The sequence below is a fragment of the Echinops telfairi genome, unplaced genomic scaffold (assembly GCF_000313985.2).
Source record: "Echinops telfairi isolate 266 unplaced genomic scaffold, ASM31398v2 ScPeMD7_18;HRSCAF=68, whole genome shotgun sequence".
NCBI classification, from domain to species: domain Eukaryota; kingdom Metazoa; phylum Chordata; class Mammalia; order Afrosoricida; family Tenrecidae; genus Echinops; species Echinops telfairi.
In genome coordinates this window covers 15286521-15301425 of record NW_022103915.1, presented here as the reverse complement: position 1 = coordinate 15301425, position 14905 = coordinate 15286521, and the positions used below count along the sequence as shown (strand labels likewise).

Sequence of the window (14905 nt, the reverse complement as noted above, 5' to 3'; positions counted from 1 at the left end):
ATTAATTTAAGATTCAATGTACTCATGAACTGATTTGATGGCAAATAGTTCCCCCTCACATTTTCCAAAAATCATCCTAATTAAAGTTATACTTTTTGCTTCCTTTTTTCTTCTGGCTGTAGGGGAAATGAGCATACACAAGTAACGTGTTTTTTGTTTTGCGTTTCGGTCGCTTTCTGTGCAGCGTTGATTTTTCAAGTCCATCCAGACCTCAGCACGGTGGCGTCATCCCTTGGTAAAGGGCTCTTATTCACGCGGTCCCTCCTGGAACAGAGGGACATGGGCCCCGGGGAAAGTGATTGATTTTGCAGAAGGAGAGCCGATGGGCTCTGCTGCCGTTCCCTTCAGAAAAGACTTGCTACGCAGGAGCAGACACCAGTAGGAATGTATTTTGAGATAAGAGAACAGAAAAACAGAGAGTGCTTTAAATGGGTTCTTGGATATCATGCTTATATGAACGTTGACTAAACAAAGGGCATTTTCCCAGATGCACTTAAAAAAAAAATCAGAATCCTCTTTTAAACAATAACCCAAGCGTTTATTCACCATCTCTTTAGATACGCTTCTAATTTTTATGAGTTTCAAATTGTGTAAATATTAACTTGCTTTCCTCTTTGTAAAATGATCTCTGTTTCTGTATAAAATTTTAATCCCTATTGCGTCATCTCTTATCTGATCTTGAACAAGGACTGTTGTTAATTGTCTTCCTGCGGATTCCAATTCATGTTGACCCCATGTGTGCAGAGGAGACCTACTCCACGGGGTGGATCAATCCATCCATCCTTCCTCCCTCCCTCCCTCCCTCCCTCCCTCGTTCCTTCCACTGTTGTTAAAAGTACACACAGCAAAACCAAACACCAATCAAACAACTTTTTCATATGACATTGATTACGTTCTTCTAGTTCCACCAGGCTGTGACCTTTGGGAAGCCGATCGCCAGCATCTGCCTCTGGGTGGGTTCAAACTTCCACCCTGTCGGCTGGTCGTCCAGCACTTAGCCGTTGGCACCACCTTGGGACTCCTTGAATAAACGCCGTAGGGAATAAGCCAGGGCCACTAGAGACATGAGAGAAACAGATGCAAATATGAAAGCAGTTAAGGTCTGAGTCTGAAGCAAAGCCAAGGCTGACCCTTGCAGGGCAGCAGAGAGGGAATGGCATCGCGGCATCGCCATAACCCGGCTCCTCTCACGCCTCCTCTGACCTCTGCCTGGGAGATTGTGGCTGTTCACTTGCTCTTCCTCTGTCCTTGCTTCCGTCTGTAAAGTGGGGCCTGCCGCCAGCCCGGCTAACACACCGGAGGCTTGGAGCTATTTTGAATTATTAAACAGTAAATAAATGATAGCAGAGGCTGGAAAATGGTGAATTTTCTAAATCTCAATCTTGTACCTCCTCTATTACATTTTTATTAATGACTAGTATTTTCCCCACATTTGCGTCTCTTTGATCACTGTAGCTCTTCCCTCTGCTGTCAGCCCTCCGGCCCGGAGCCCTTCAGGGAAAGTGCATGTGTGTCAGGGGTGGGGGTGGGAGGGCATCTGGAAGCATGAGCAACTCACTTTGGGTTGGATTTGCAGTGCGTGTTTGAACCCATGCCGACGACGACGATGCCGTTTATCTCATTATGTGCAATTTGTCATTAGAAAAGAGGACTCTAACCACAAATGGCTTCCTTCCCAAGGCTTTGGATTTGGCGGCCCTGTCCACAGAGCATTCTCAGTACAAGGACTGGTGGTGGAAGGTGCAGATCGGAAAATGTTACTACAGGTAAAAGCAGGCCCAGCTTCCTTCTTGAAAGGCTTAAAAGCAGCAACCGAATTCAGAGTCCCCACGCTCCCTGGCTGAAGACAGTTCCTCAGAAAGAAAACTATGTTTGGGGCTGATTTGATAAAGGATTTCCTTGACCATTACCTGGTAGTGTTAAGAGTATTAATACCTTCAAGAGTTAAAGGTAACAGAGGCAAGGACCTCTGCCTGGGAGATTGTTCAATATACAATCTGGCCACGGGTGGGGGTGGGGGGGGGTCTATAAGTAGATGCTTGGTAGACATCCAGGCTGAGCAGGCAGGAGAGGGAGACGGGAATCTACCCGTGAATCTGCAGCAGTGTGACAGAGGATATTCGTGCATGTGTGTTTAATTTTGCTGCAAGTACATCCGTGGAGGAGGGTCAGTATGCAGGGGCAAGTTAACAAAAACTTCAGTAGAACAAACTCCCCGATGGACTGAGCCACTGGGCTTGGCGTATCAGCACCACAGTCTCAGGGGACCCCAAGGTCACGTGGCATAAAACATAGCTCTCAAAGACAATGTTGTACAACCAAATTTGGTGTAAGTAGCAACTGGGGTCTTGAAAGTTCCTAAGCAAAGATCGCAGGTTCAACTATGGATCTATCTCTCCCTGACCATGGGGATATTTGGAAGACACATGGAGACAATTAGTCCAGTGGATTAATGGAACTTCAATCACCACAACCCTGAGACCAGAAGAAGTGGATGCTGTTGTTGTTAGGTGCCATCGAGTCGGCTGGGCCCCAGGTGCCCCTTTGTACAACAGAGCAAAACTCTGCGGGGTCCAGCACCACCCTCACGGTCCTACGCCCGCGGCATTGATGCGGTCACTGTGTCAAGTCCGTCTCACTGGGCGATGGTCGTCTTTTTCTCCACCCCTCCACTTTACCAAACGTGATGTCCTTCTCCAGGGATTGGTCTCTCCTGACAACATGCAACATGTCTAAAGTAGGTAAGACAAAGTCCTGCCATCCTTGCCTCCAAGGAACACGCTGGCCTTACTACTTCCCACACAGTTCGGTTTGTAATTGTAATGGCCACTGTACTTTCAGCTACAATTTAAGAACTAGATGGTGCCTGGCTGTTACTATCAACTGCTCTGAAAAGGATCACCTTATTAGATTGGTTAGATTGAGAGAGAAGTGTAGAGCAGAACTCAAAATCATACACGAGACCAGGCTCACTGGTCAGATGAGACTGGTGGGACCCCCAAGACTATGAGCCTTCTCCTTCATTCTGGAACGGAACTTGCCACCATGTTGGAATAATCCACCATTTAAGATCAAAAGGACAGCATGTCCCCAAGGACAAAGTCCAGTGAGTTAGGAGAAGAGGAAAGAGGAAGCCCAGAGAGGAAGTGGTCTCAGTGATGGTACGTGAGAGGACAGAGGTGGATGAGTTGAATCAGAATGTGTACGAATTGCTGCCTCTAAAACTATGTTCTGGTTGGTGAATCTTCACCTAGTTCATAGAGAGAAGTTCAAAATGAAACAAGCTTATTATACCTTTTAAAACTCTTTGTTCGAGACTTTACATGAAAGTAGCACAATAGAACATACTTGTCTTGTTCTGATTCTATTTTACCAAACCAATACAAGCATGACCACAAAGGCTGAATCGCTCGTAGATGAGGCGCGACGAGGAAGCCCAGCAGCAGGCCTGCTAAGGACAGGCGCACCGAAAGCCGTGTGCGCGTTAGCGACTGGATGTTGCCTGAGCAGAAGAGGATGGATGCTGACATCAGGGCCATCTTACTTAGACGAGGAGCCAATCTCACATTCGTAGGTTGTTAGGACACAAGCTGGGTCAGAGAACAAAAGAGGAACAGAGGAAAAAAGAGGTCTAGAATAAAAAAATGTTAACTCTGTTACTCAAATCAATGGCAGGTATAACTTACATCAGGGTAGTGTGGGGTTAGCTTTAAAAGGGCTTTGTTGCAGAGTAGAGAATAATCTCAAGGAAATGTCCTTCAGTTCTCCCTGTAAAATGGCGAGCATTTATGTAGGCTATTTGCCTTGTGTCCAGTTGGCCATTACCTCTTTTGGTGGTGAACTGGTATGAACTGGCTGACTGGCACTTAGTAGCTTTGTTGTGACCAGGCTTCAGACAGACTACTTACATGCTGGGTGGAGGTTAGGTGGGCAGTGAAAATGGGCAAGAAGTTAGGTGGGCAGTGAAAATGGGCAAGAAGCAGCTTCTTCCTAAACTGGATAAACATACACACATACACATATGCGTATACACACATATATATACGTATACTTATATGACACTACCTTCTTTGATACATGTTTGCTCTTATAGGTGCCGCTTATCTGGACACATAGCCTTGGGGATATGAATGTGTTCAGGCTAGGAATAAATGCTGTCATGTTTCTTTTGAAGTTGAATGCTCATTTTTTTAATGGCTCTTCTTAGGTTAGGAATGCATCGTGAAGCAGAAAAACAGTTCAAGTCAGCCCTGAAGCAGCAGGAAATGGTAGACACGTTTCTCTATTTAGCAAAAGTAAGTACATATTCTTCATCTGAATGACATCTGTCTTCTCAGAGTAAATGCCAGGGGAGAGGTACTACTTTGTCCAGGATTATTTAGAAAGTTAATATGTTCAAAGAGAGAGAGAGAGTGTGTGTATATGTGTGTTTTCAAACCCATGTTCTAGCATGTATCAGAACTTCCTTTCTCTTTAAGGCTGAGTAAGATCTCATTGTATGTTTGTACCACATTTTATCTCCGGGTTTCCAAAGTCGTGATACTGCCCCTCTGGAGGGGCTGGAACGATCCAGGGGCTCTGCAGAAGCAGATGCCTGTACTTTAGCCTCGACTATGGGTCACAGCACAAACGTTTTCATGGCTGGGGGGTTGCTGCGTCAATTTTTATTCTGAACAGGGGGTGGTAGGCAAAATAAGTGTGAGTACTGATGATTTATCTCTGGGTAGACACTGAGATGGTTTCTACCTTTTATGACTCAGGCTGCAATGAGCATGGGGGTACACGCACCTATTGGCATTTGTGCTTTGGGGTACAAACCCAGCAGTGGAATTGCTGTATCACATGGTTATTCCCTGCTTAACTTTTGTTTTGTTTTGACTGCCTTCCCACAGCCAACCCAGGGGATTTCTGGTTCCCAGGCCCTTTTCCCGGACCCCGATTTCTTTGAGCGCCCTTGACTTTCCAACATGTCTCAACAAAAATTTTCTCCCATTTTCCTTGCCAGCAGATGTTGTTCTCACCCTTTCTTACCTCAGAGAACCCCATCACCACGCATCTGCCCACCTGTCCCAGAGATCTCGGTCCCCTCAACTCAGACCTCCAGTCGCACTGATCTTTCCTCTTACACCTCTCCGCAAAGCCCTCGTGGCCCCGTGGTGGCCTGGTGTGGAGCCAGAGACCCCGTTGGCAGTCTCAGCAGCCTCCCATTGATTTCTCCTTACTGCCTCACCTTCCCTGTGCGCGCCAACACACAGAGTTTTCTTTTTAATATGTGAAGAGGTACCATCCGTGGATCAGCTGTCTGCATAGCCGCTTTCTTGATATGTAGCTCACCTTAAAATGCATCCTCATGAAGTGCACCCCCCAGTGTTGTGCCAGGTTGTCACACCCAGACAGAGCTGTCACTGATGTCCCATCACCTGTAGTGTAAAGTTTGAACACTAGCTTACAGCAGCCCCAGCCCATCTTTCTGTCCTCCTCTCCTGGTCTCAAACGCGGGCCAGCCACAGGTGACAGCAGTGGCTGACGCGTGCCATTTCATTCTCCAGTGGTAGCTGTGTGTATTCTCTTGCATTTCCTGGAGGAGAGAAATAAGGGCTCAGGAAAGAGAAGTCATTAGCCCCATGGGCTGGCCAGTGGTGGAGCTGAGATGCCCACGCAGGCAGCCTGCCAAGTGCTTTTTCTCACCTTGAAAATGCCCTTCTTGGACTGCTCTGTGGCTCAACCGGTAGAGCTGCGGCTTCTGTGTTAGTCCGGGTTGACCAGAGACACAAACTCATAGACACTCATATGTGTCTAAGAAAGAGCTTTATATCAAAGAGCAACTGTACATTAAGAAAACATCCCAGCCCAGAACAGATCAAGTCCATAACTCCGATATTACCCCATATGTCGGTACTAGTCTAGAATCATGCAGCCATGCAATGATGCCAAGTACAGGAAGATCACAGGCCAGTGGGTGGAAAATCTTGTGGATCCAGTGGTGCTGGAAGCATCTCAGCACTGGTGTGGGTCTCCACATGATTCCTCCAGCTCCAGGGCTCTGGCTCTATCAGTGTAGCTCCATGTGGCTTGTCAACAGGAATGTCTCACAGGGAGTGAGTGTATCTGGCTTCCAGTGAGCTATATATCTCCATTCCACCTCCAAATGAGGTCATCAAGCTGCGACCTGATTGACAGGGTAAACTCCACCCCTTCACTCTAAATAGTCTCAAGTTGACATCAGATTATATAACTACCACAGCTTCTCTCACCGCTTTTAGGCCGTTCATAACTCTGGGTTGGAACCACTCCCTCTTCTGCCGGGTCGGCTGAAAGGGAAGGCATCTTGTCGTAGTCACCTCTGTGCCTTCAGAGCCTTGGGATACGCACGTTCCCAGTCAGGGTCTGTTGCCGCAATGATTGAATGATCAAGAGGTGGGATTGAAACTGACCTGGCTCTTGGGAATGACCCTATCACATTTCTGAAAATTCCTTTTCAACTGCCATTACCTAGGAGGCAGTTTGTGATTAGCAACTATAGTTAGGAACTTGTGATAGTAAATACTATTATGTTAAGACCTAATATGTTTTGTTGAATACATCTTGGCTGTAGGTTTACATCTCGTTGGATCAGCCTATGACTGCTTTGAATCTTTTCAAACAAGGTCTAGAAAAGTTTCCGGGAGAAGTGACCCTACTTTGTGGAATTGCCAGGATCTATGAGGTAAAGTGCTTGTTATTTAAAAAGTTGATAAAAATCGAGCTATGTGCTGATGGGCTTAGGATGGAGGAAAATAATTACTACAGTTGTGATTGTTGGCCTGTGGACTCTACCTTCTGAGTAAGACGTTTTAGTGTGTGCATCTTAACAAAGTAAGCATTTATGATGAACTGTTTCAGACATACAGAAGAGTATAGCGAATGGTTTGAGGTGGGGATTTCAATGACATCTTGATAGTTGAGGCCTGACATCACTATGGGAAAGCAAAGATTAGCCAACTCCAGTTGATCAGCCCTATTGATCCTTTCTCATGTCAAACGTCAACTTGCCCTAGGGTGGTTCTGTTTTGGGGCTCTCTATTGGTTTATTTGTCTCTCCTCTTACCAATGTGCCATCCTAATTACTATGCATAGCTGTATAAGAGTTAAAATCAGGTTGGCTACCTTGTCCATATTTCTTAGAAGAGTCTAGATATATTTAACTTGGTGTTTTGCTTGGTCTTATAAATTTTGGAGCCATATTGTCAAATTTCATGCAAAACCGATTGAGATACCCTCTCTGCTGCCCAATTAGCGTGCCCTTATTAATCACTGGTGTCAGGTTGGGCGCATCCTACCATCGTGTTCTTTTTCAAAGCTGGCTGACCTTGGCCCTTTGCTCTCCCGTATTGATGTTAGGCCTGAACTCTCAAGATCCAGAGAAATACTGTAGACATGTTGATTGAAATTTCGTCAAATACATGAACAATGGGAGGGACTGCTTCCTTCCTTCTCTTAATTATTCTTTTTTGTTGCGGTTGTTCAGTAAATATATTGCAGTTCTGTTCAAAAAGAGGTTACTGGTGGTTCCCAACACAGCCATCAGGTTTGATAATTGGCTAGAGGGACGCACAGGGCTCAGCATATGGTTGTACTTACAGCCAAGATTTACTGCTGGGAGAGGGGACAAACTCATAGGACCAGACCCGAGGAAACCAGAGTCACACAACACACTTCATCCCACCGAGAATGAATTGTAGCGACGTGTGTGAAATGTCTCCGAGGAAACTCCTTAGAGACTTGAAGCCGAAGGTTATTGATGGGGGGCTGTTCACATAAGCATGTTGAACATGCCACCAAATTCCAGACTCCCAGGAGAAGAGTAAGTAAGCCTAACCCACCTTGTTGGTGTAAGTGGGCTAGGTGTAGTGAGCGACTCTTACCATTTGGAAAAGGTTTTCTGTAAATGTAGGAGGACCCGCCAAATTCCTTACCGCCAACCAAGGACTAGCCTTCCAACCAGACCTTTCTACGCAGCAGTCGTAAGCCTGCTCTGTTAACTCTCCTGCACAGATGTGTTACTACCTAGAATCGTAAATGGAATCTTATTTTTCCTACTGTATTTTGTAATGGATTCCTTCTGCACTACATTCTGAAAGCTGACTTGCTACCAGAAACCTGGATAAATACTAACCCCCCACACCCACCTCCCAACTCACTGCCATCCAGTCGACGCTGACTCATAGTGACCCTCTAGGACAGGGTAGAATTGCCCCTGTGGGTTTCCAAGACTGTAAACTGTTTACAGAAGTATCGAGCCGAGGCTTTCTCCTGAGGAGCAGCTGGTGGCTTCGAACTGCTGACCCTGCAGTCAGCAGCACAACACCTACTACTGTGCCACCTGGATAAACAGTCTTTTTCAATTCTGATTCTTTGTCCAGAGATTCTCTGGGTATTTCCAAGTAAATAATCACCATCTGCTAATGAAACATCATTCTCTTCCTTTTGGTTATTTTATCCTGTTGTTTTTTGTATTTTTATTATTTAGGACCACCAATACAATATTTAACAGAAGCACCTCCTATTGTATTTTAGAGTCTTTATAAATGCTTGATATAATTTTTAGAAATTATTTTGTTAAAAAAGAATGGGAAGTATTACTAGTTGCTATATCTGGATGATAGCATATGGATTTTTGGTTTATTAATTGTGAGTTAATACATATATAATAGATCATTCCATACTTCAGTCACATCAAGCAGAATTGTGTAGTTGCTACTGCAATAAGTTTCCAAACATTCATTTTTCTCCCTGGACTCTCTGACATCATCTCCCTTTACCCCTCACTACCACCACCACCACTGTACTCCCCGTACCTGGAAACCCTTATTCTGCTTGCTGTCCTATTTCAGTCCTGGGTTTCATATACCAAAATACTTATAACACAACTTCAAGAGGGTGACCTCCAATAGCATAACACCTCCAAGATAAACCCTAATATAAATAAACAAAAACAAGACAAAATTACAGAAAACTTCACCAGATCAGGTGCAGCATGCCTCAGAGGGGGGATCAACTGACAAGGTTTTAACTGCTCAAGTCAGATTTGTGTCTTTGATCTTCCATATTTATCTCACCCTCTGTGTAGTAACCTCTTTCTTCCCATCCCGCAATTGTGGATAGAGGGCGTTCCCAGGAGGCTTGTTTCCTATGCAGTTCCCATCAGTGTATCTTGGGCTCCCACTGTTACCCATAACCGGTTTCTGCAAACCAGATTCTCACAGTTTAGGCTCTGGTACTGATCCCTCCTTCGACTTCAGATTATATAATTTACAATCCTTTGGTAACTGATGATGTGGTTCTTCCACGTGGACTTAATGGCTACTAATTTGGAGAGAAGCTGTTAAGACCCCAGGTGCTATTTTATCTGGTAGCTGCGCACTATGTAATTTTTGGCCACATTTTGCCAAAGCACCCATCTCTTCCGTGTTCTCTTTGTTACAAAGAGGATCCCTGGTGGCGAAGTAGTTACTCATGAGATTAGCATTGGGCTGCTAACCTCAAGATCAGTTCAAAACCACCAGCTAGTCCGTGCGAGAGAGATGGGACTTGCTACTCCTATAAAGAGTGACAGTCTCTGAAACTCACAGGAGCAGCCCTACCCTGACCCATAGGGTCACTGAGTCAGCATCAGCTGGACAGCAGTGAGTTGGTTTGTTTTGTTACAAGAGGTTTGCAATGAGAAATCTTACCTTAGGCGAGAGTATTCTAGTGGTTCCTGAGCTTTCCCACGGCCATCCAGTCAATTCTGACTCACGGGGACCTGCTATAGGGTTTCTGAGACTGTGCATGTTTATGAGAGCAGACACTGAGGTGCGTTTGAGCCAACAGCATTGCAGTCAGTGGCCCGACGCCTACCCACAGCATCTTGAACTTTGTACCGTCTGAGAAGTGCCTTGGGTGTTTAGAAATACAGCACCTCCTCCTGGAAGAGGGACCCTCGCCATTTGAACAAACTTCCTTGTGGGAACCAGCCTCCACAGCTGAATGGATCCCAGGGGGTGGGTGTGTAATTGAAGGGTACATTAAAGAGACATGAAACAAGAGAAAGCACGCAAGGGCTCACCTCTTCCATGTCAACCGGAACCAGGATGAGGGAGTAATGTATCTCTAACAAACAGTCACAGTAAGGGGTTGTACTAGAGGCATGCATGTAAGAGGGAGGGGGACGAGCTAGGGGTACACACGCAGTAGAAAGGGGAGGCACAAGAGGCATGCATGTGACACAAAGGTGCATACGTAACAAGATGGGTGGGTTCTCGAGTCAAGAGGGCAGCCTAACCTTGGTTCTTTCCATGCTGGCCTGACCTTAGGTGTCTGAGCTCTTCTCCAGGGGATAATCTAGGTTCTATGATCCTTCTCAGAGGGCAGTGGGCCGTACTTAGGGTTAGGGTCTGACTGCTTTCGATGGCAGATAACCTCTAGGCAGATAGTCTTCAAGCAGTTGACTTTCAAGAGTATAGTAAGCGACCATGTGCTTGCAAACAGCACTTCAAAATTGGCATTATATGGGGGGACATTGTGGGGAATAACTTAGGCAAATGTTGACTGGAACACCACTCCGCTTTAGACCCTGAGGCCCGGCCTCCCAGACCCTTAATCTATCAGTTGAGAGCTTGTCCACATACACTCTCTTCCTGTGTCTCCTTTTCCCACACTTCTTAGGCGACTATGATTATTGCAACATCACTTCTTTGCTTTACAAGTTACTTTTAAATAAGTAGAATCTAATTCCAATGAGTAGTTTGGGAATTAACAATAACCACTTTAGTAATAACTAGCATGATACCAAAGTTATTTGTGTACTTGGAAATGTTACTTTAAATCTATATGAATGAAATTTATGTTAGAACTACTATTGTTGAAAGCAATTCTCATGCCGATTGGGTCAATTACAGGACCAAAATGGAATCCACATATGTTCATCCATATGAACATTTAGAGTGTGATTAAGGTCGCCTTTTAAACCTATTGGATTTTTAATATATTGCTGCACAAGACCTCTTTAAAATCTTCAAAAGCAATGATCACTTTGAGGACTGTGATGCAGCCGGCTGAGCCACGAGCTTGTCAGTCTCCTGGTACGGGTGCAGACTGTGGACCGTGAGAAAGGAAGCCCACAGGGCAGGAGAGTCGGTGCATTTGCACTACGGGGTCGGCCTGCCAGCGAGTAAACAAACGTGCCTTGGACAAGGCACCGCCTGCGGCCTCTTAGAACTGAGGAGGGGGAGACTTTGGTCTCATCTGCTTCACATGTTCTCAAGACCAGTCCCTGGGGAAGAGCATCCTGCTGGGTGGAGCAGAGGGTCAGAGGACAGTAGGAAGACCCTCCATGAGGGGTTGTCCCAGTGACTACAACAACAGGCCGGAAGAGCCATGCCGTTGAGATGGTGCAGCCTGAGCAACTTTTTGTTCCTCTTTCATAGATAGTCAGGGTCGATATGAGTCAGCACAAGGTTGGCTCACAACAGCAGGATCCAGACTTACTGCCTCTGAGTCGGTGCCAGCTTACTGCGACCCTGTAGCACACGGTAGAGCTGCCCCTGTGAGTTTCTGAGACTGTCTGAGAAGCTTCGTCTTCCTTCCTCGGAGCGCCTACTGGTTCCAAACTGCTGACCTTCCATCGCAACCCACTGTGTAACCACCGTGCCAACAGCAGCATCCTATAAATAAACACACTGCCGTTTTAGCAGTTCTTAAGCCTGCAACCCAGTGGTATTCATTACATTCACAAGGTATACAACTATCATACATTTATTTCCCAAACCTTTTCTTTACCTCAAACGCTATGACTCCCCTTTCTTCCTGCCTCTCGGTGCCTGTTTGCCTCACATGCACTTTTCCCCTCTTCCTGTGAATTTGCCTTTCCTACACACTGCCTCATACTCACGTTTCCGGAAAGATCTGTGGTGTGGGAAGCCCTCTGGGGCCATGCTACCTTGTCCTCTAGGATGGTTATGCGTTGGGACCCAGGGCACTGGGTTTCTTTCTTTCCTTTTTTTCCCCCTAAGGATCTTGGTGTCCTAATGTTTAGTGCTCAGCTGTTAACTGAACGGTAAGCAGTTTGAACCCACCAGCTACTCCATGGAAGAAAAATGAGGCAGTTTGCTTCCTAAAGATTTAGAGCCTGGAAACCCTGCACGGGCAGTGAACTTTGTCCTATAGGGTCCTTCTAGGAATCAGCTCACTGGCAGTGGGGTTGTCTTTGGTTTGGGTTTGCATGTAACATGTAAGTCACATCATATGACACTTGTTCGTTGTGCCTGACTTACTTCACTTGCCATGTTTTCAAGGTTCATCCCATTTTTAGAATGAGTAAATGTTTTAAAACGATACACAAAAATGAACAAGTTTCCTTTTCAACGATGGTAAATACCAATAGACGGATCTTACAAAGATGAAACTTCTGTGGGGTCCTCAGTGGTGTTTAATAAGAGTTTCAAGGGTCTTGACCCAAATTTTGTGAGCCACTGTGCTGACGTAAGTCCCCTAACGTGACCATGGGAGGTCGCACATTCCTGCTCAGGAGCCCTGGCAGTACAGTGGGCTGATAGCTGCCAGGTCAGTAGTCGACTCTGCCCGTGGCTGCTCAGGAGCAGGACGACACGCTTTCTGCTCCTCTAGAGACTTCCAGCCTCGGCGACCCTCCGTGGCAGTCCTCTGCCCTGTGGGGTCACCCTAAGTCGACACCGACGCCGTGGCGATGCTGTCAGGCCGGGTCCAACTCAGGCAGCTCTGTGCACAGCCGAAGGACCCACTGCCGCCTGCACAGCACTGCCGCCTGCACACCACGATCACCGCTGTTTCCTTTGAGCCACCGGGTCGCTTCCTCTTCCTCACTGACCACGCGGCGTGCCCTTTTTCAGGGACTGGAAATGAGTTTGGGTTTTTTTTTGTTATATCCAACTTATCTTCCTTATATTTTATAAAAAGGTTTGCAAGAGGGCGATGTGTGATAAAAATCTACATCCGGGGAATCCTGAATAAATGTGTCCATGAGTGTACGCTAAACAGTCTACGTGATAAAGCTCGGCGTGGCGATTTTGATAATCGGCAGTATCTCTTAGATGTGATTTAAAAATCTTTTAAAACTTTTTGTTGTGAGTTTACATATGTACACGTGGTGTTTACCTCTGCGATCATCATTTTTGCATTCAACAACATACCAAATATTTTATGATTAAGATCTTAAAAAAAATGAGTCCTCATGATGAAAACAAGTGAGGCTTTCATGGCATACACATGGAAGTTGAGAGGCTGAGAGAGCCGTGTACCGTGAGGCACTAGGGGAAACTTCTAGATGGATGTGGGGTTTGAACTGGGCTCTGCGGGTGGGTTTGCCAGAGACCACATTCCTTAATAGTGATACACATTTATGGCTGTCAGTATTTTAGAAAGCGTGTGTTTAGTAGCTCTCGACGATATCTGTAGCGTTTGGTTTTATCTGTATTTCTGAACTCAGTCTGGACTGCTGGCATCTCTCCTGGTCAGTCTGTAAGGACAGTCCTTACAATGACTGTCCTTCAATCAATAACGATCATTTAAAAAGTCTGAGTTCCTCACTATGGCCAACAAAGCTCCTGGCCCCCTCTCTGGTCTCCTCTGTGCCACTCTCCTCATCCCAGCCTCCCTCACCTGTGTGGCTCTTGTCTGGACCAGGCGTGCGTCCACCGCCCGTCACGGTGCATGGCAGAGACGAATGCTCTTCCCCACAGCTTTCTCATTCAGGTCTCCCTTGACGGCTTCCTCCATTCAGGGCTCTGGACAAACAGCTCCCTCTGAAGTGGTTCCTCTGAGGACCCATCAGAAGCAGCACCTCCCTCTCTTCCCTGCTCTGCCTCACTCCACAGCCCACAGCCTGCCGACGTTCTCTCTCCTGCCCGTCGTCGTTGTCTTGCTCATCGGCTGTCCCCAGGGTCTAGAACAGGCTCCCACATGTGGTGGGCTCCCAACCAATAGGTTGGTGAGTGAAGCAGAAAAGCCTTACCTGGCCACTGTATGTAGTGACATAATCGTTCTGTCTTGATGTCCCACAGGAAATGAACAATATTTCATCAGCAGCGGAATACTACAAAGACGTATTGAAACAAGACAACACTCACGTGGAAGCCATTGCCTGTATTGGAAGCAACCACTTCTATTCTGATCAACCAGAAATCGCTCTCCGGTTTTACAGGTGTGCTTGACCTTTGGTTTGTGGAACTACTTTTCTGTGAGATAATAAGGTGAAATGTAGCAGCAGGGCATTGACGTGTAGGCCATGCCCATATGAAACCAGAACTCCAAATGCCCAGGTGTGCTGTGAGCATTAAGGTGACATCCAGTTATGTGGAGAGACGGATGTTTGTCGCCTTGCAGAAACACACCTGGATCATCAGCTGACATTTTAATAGCATGGTGTATGAATTACCTGTTTTGCCATCAACCAGTAACAACTTAATAGTTACTTGAGATGCTCCTCATCACCACGGACTCACTTAGTGTCCACTGGGCATCATTCAGAGAGACCGAGCTGAAGGAGCAAAGGCACCTGCCAAAAGTCACCGTGTTCGGAGCCCTGATGGGACCTGAAACAGGACGACCTGTCTTAGGAAGCCTTGTCAACCTGGGGTCAATGCTTTCTCGAAATCTAAGGCAGTTAGGGTTATTGGTTCCTCTTTGAGCACAGCATTAATTGTTAAATTATAATTCTCTCTCCAGCCCTTGGGTAACGTAGGAGGGGTTTCAACCATGTTGATTATCGTTTCATTCCGCATTCCATGAACTTTTTGAAGCCCTCTTCCCCCCAAACTCACCCCTTCCCCCCACCCCCACACAAGAAGATAACTGAAAGCTGCCAGAACCCGTCCCACACACCTGTGCTCCTGGGAGGTGCCACTGGCCT

General features: G+C 46.3%; 1 protein-coding gene across 1 annotated transcript in view; it reads left to right on the top strand.

The window, feature by feature from the left end:
- The window catches only part of TTC8 (tetratricopeptide repeat domain 8), a 38629-nt gene that overhangs the window by 13653 nt on the left and 10071 nt on the right, over nucleotides 1–14905 (top strand). Inside the window, exons 8-11 of the mRNA XM_004699067.4 lie at nucleotides 1681–1766; nucleotides 4208–4295; nucleotides 6596–6706; nucleotides 14058–14197. Of these exons, the coding sequence (XP_004699124.2) occupies nucleotides 1681–1766; nucleotides 4208–4295; nucleotides 6596–6706; nucleotides 14058–14197 (425 nt within the window). The remainder of the gene's footprint in view (nucleotides 1–1680; nucleotides 1767–4207; nucleotides 4296–6595; nucleotides 6707–14057; nucleotides 14198–14905) is intronic.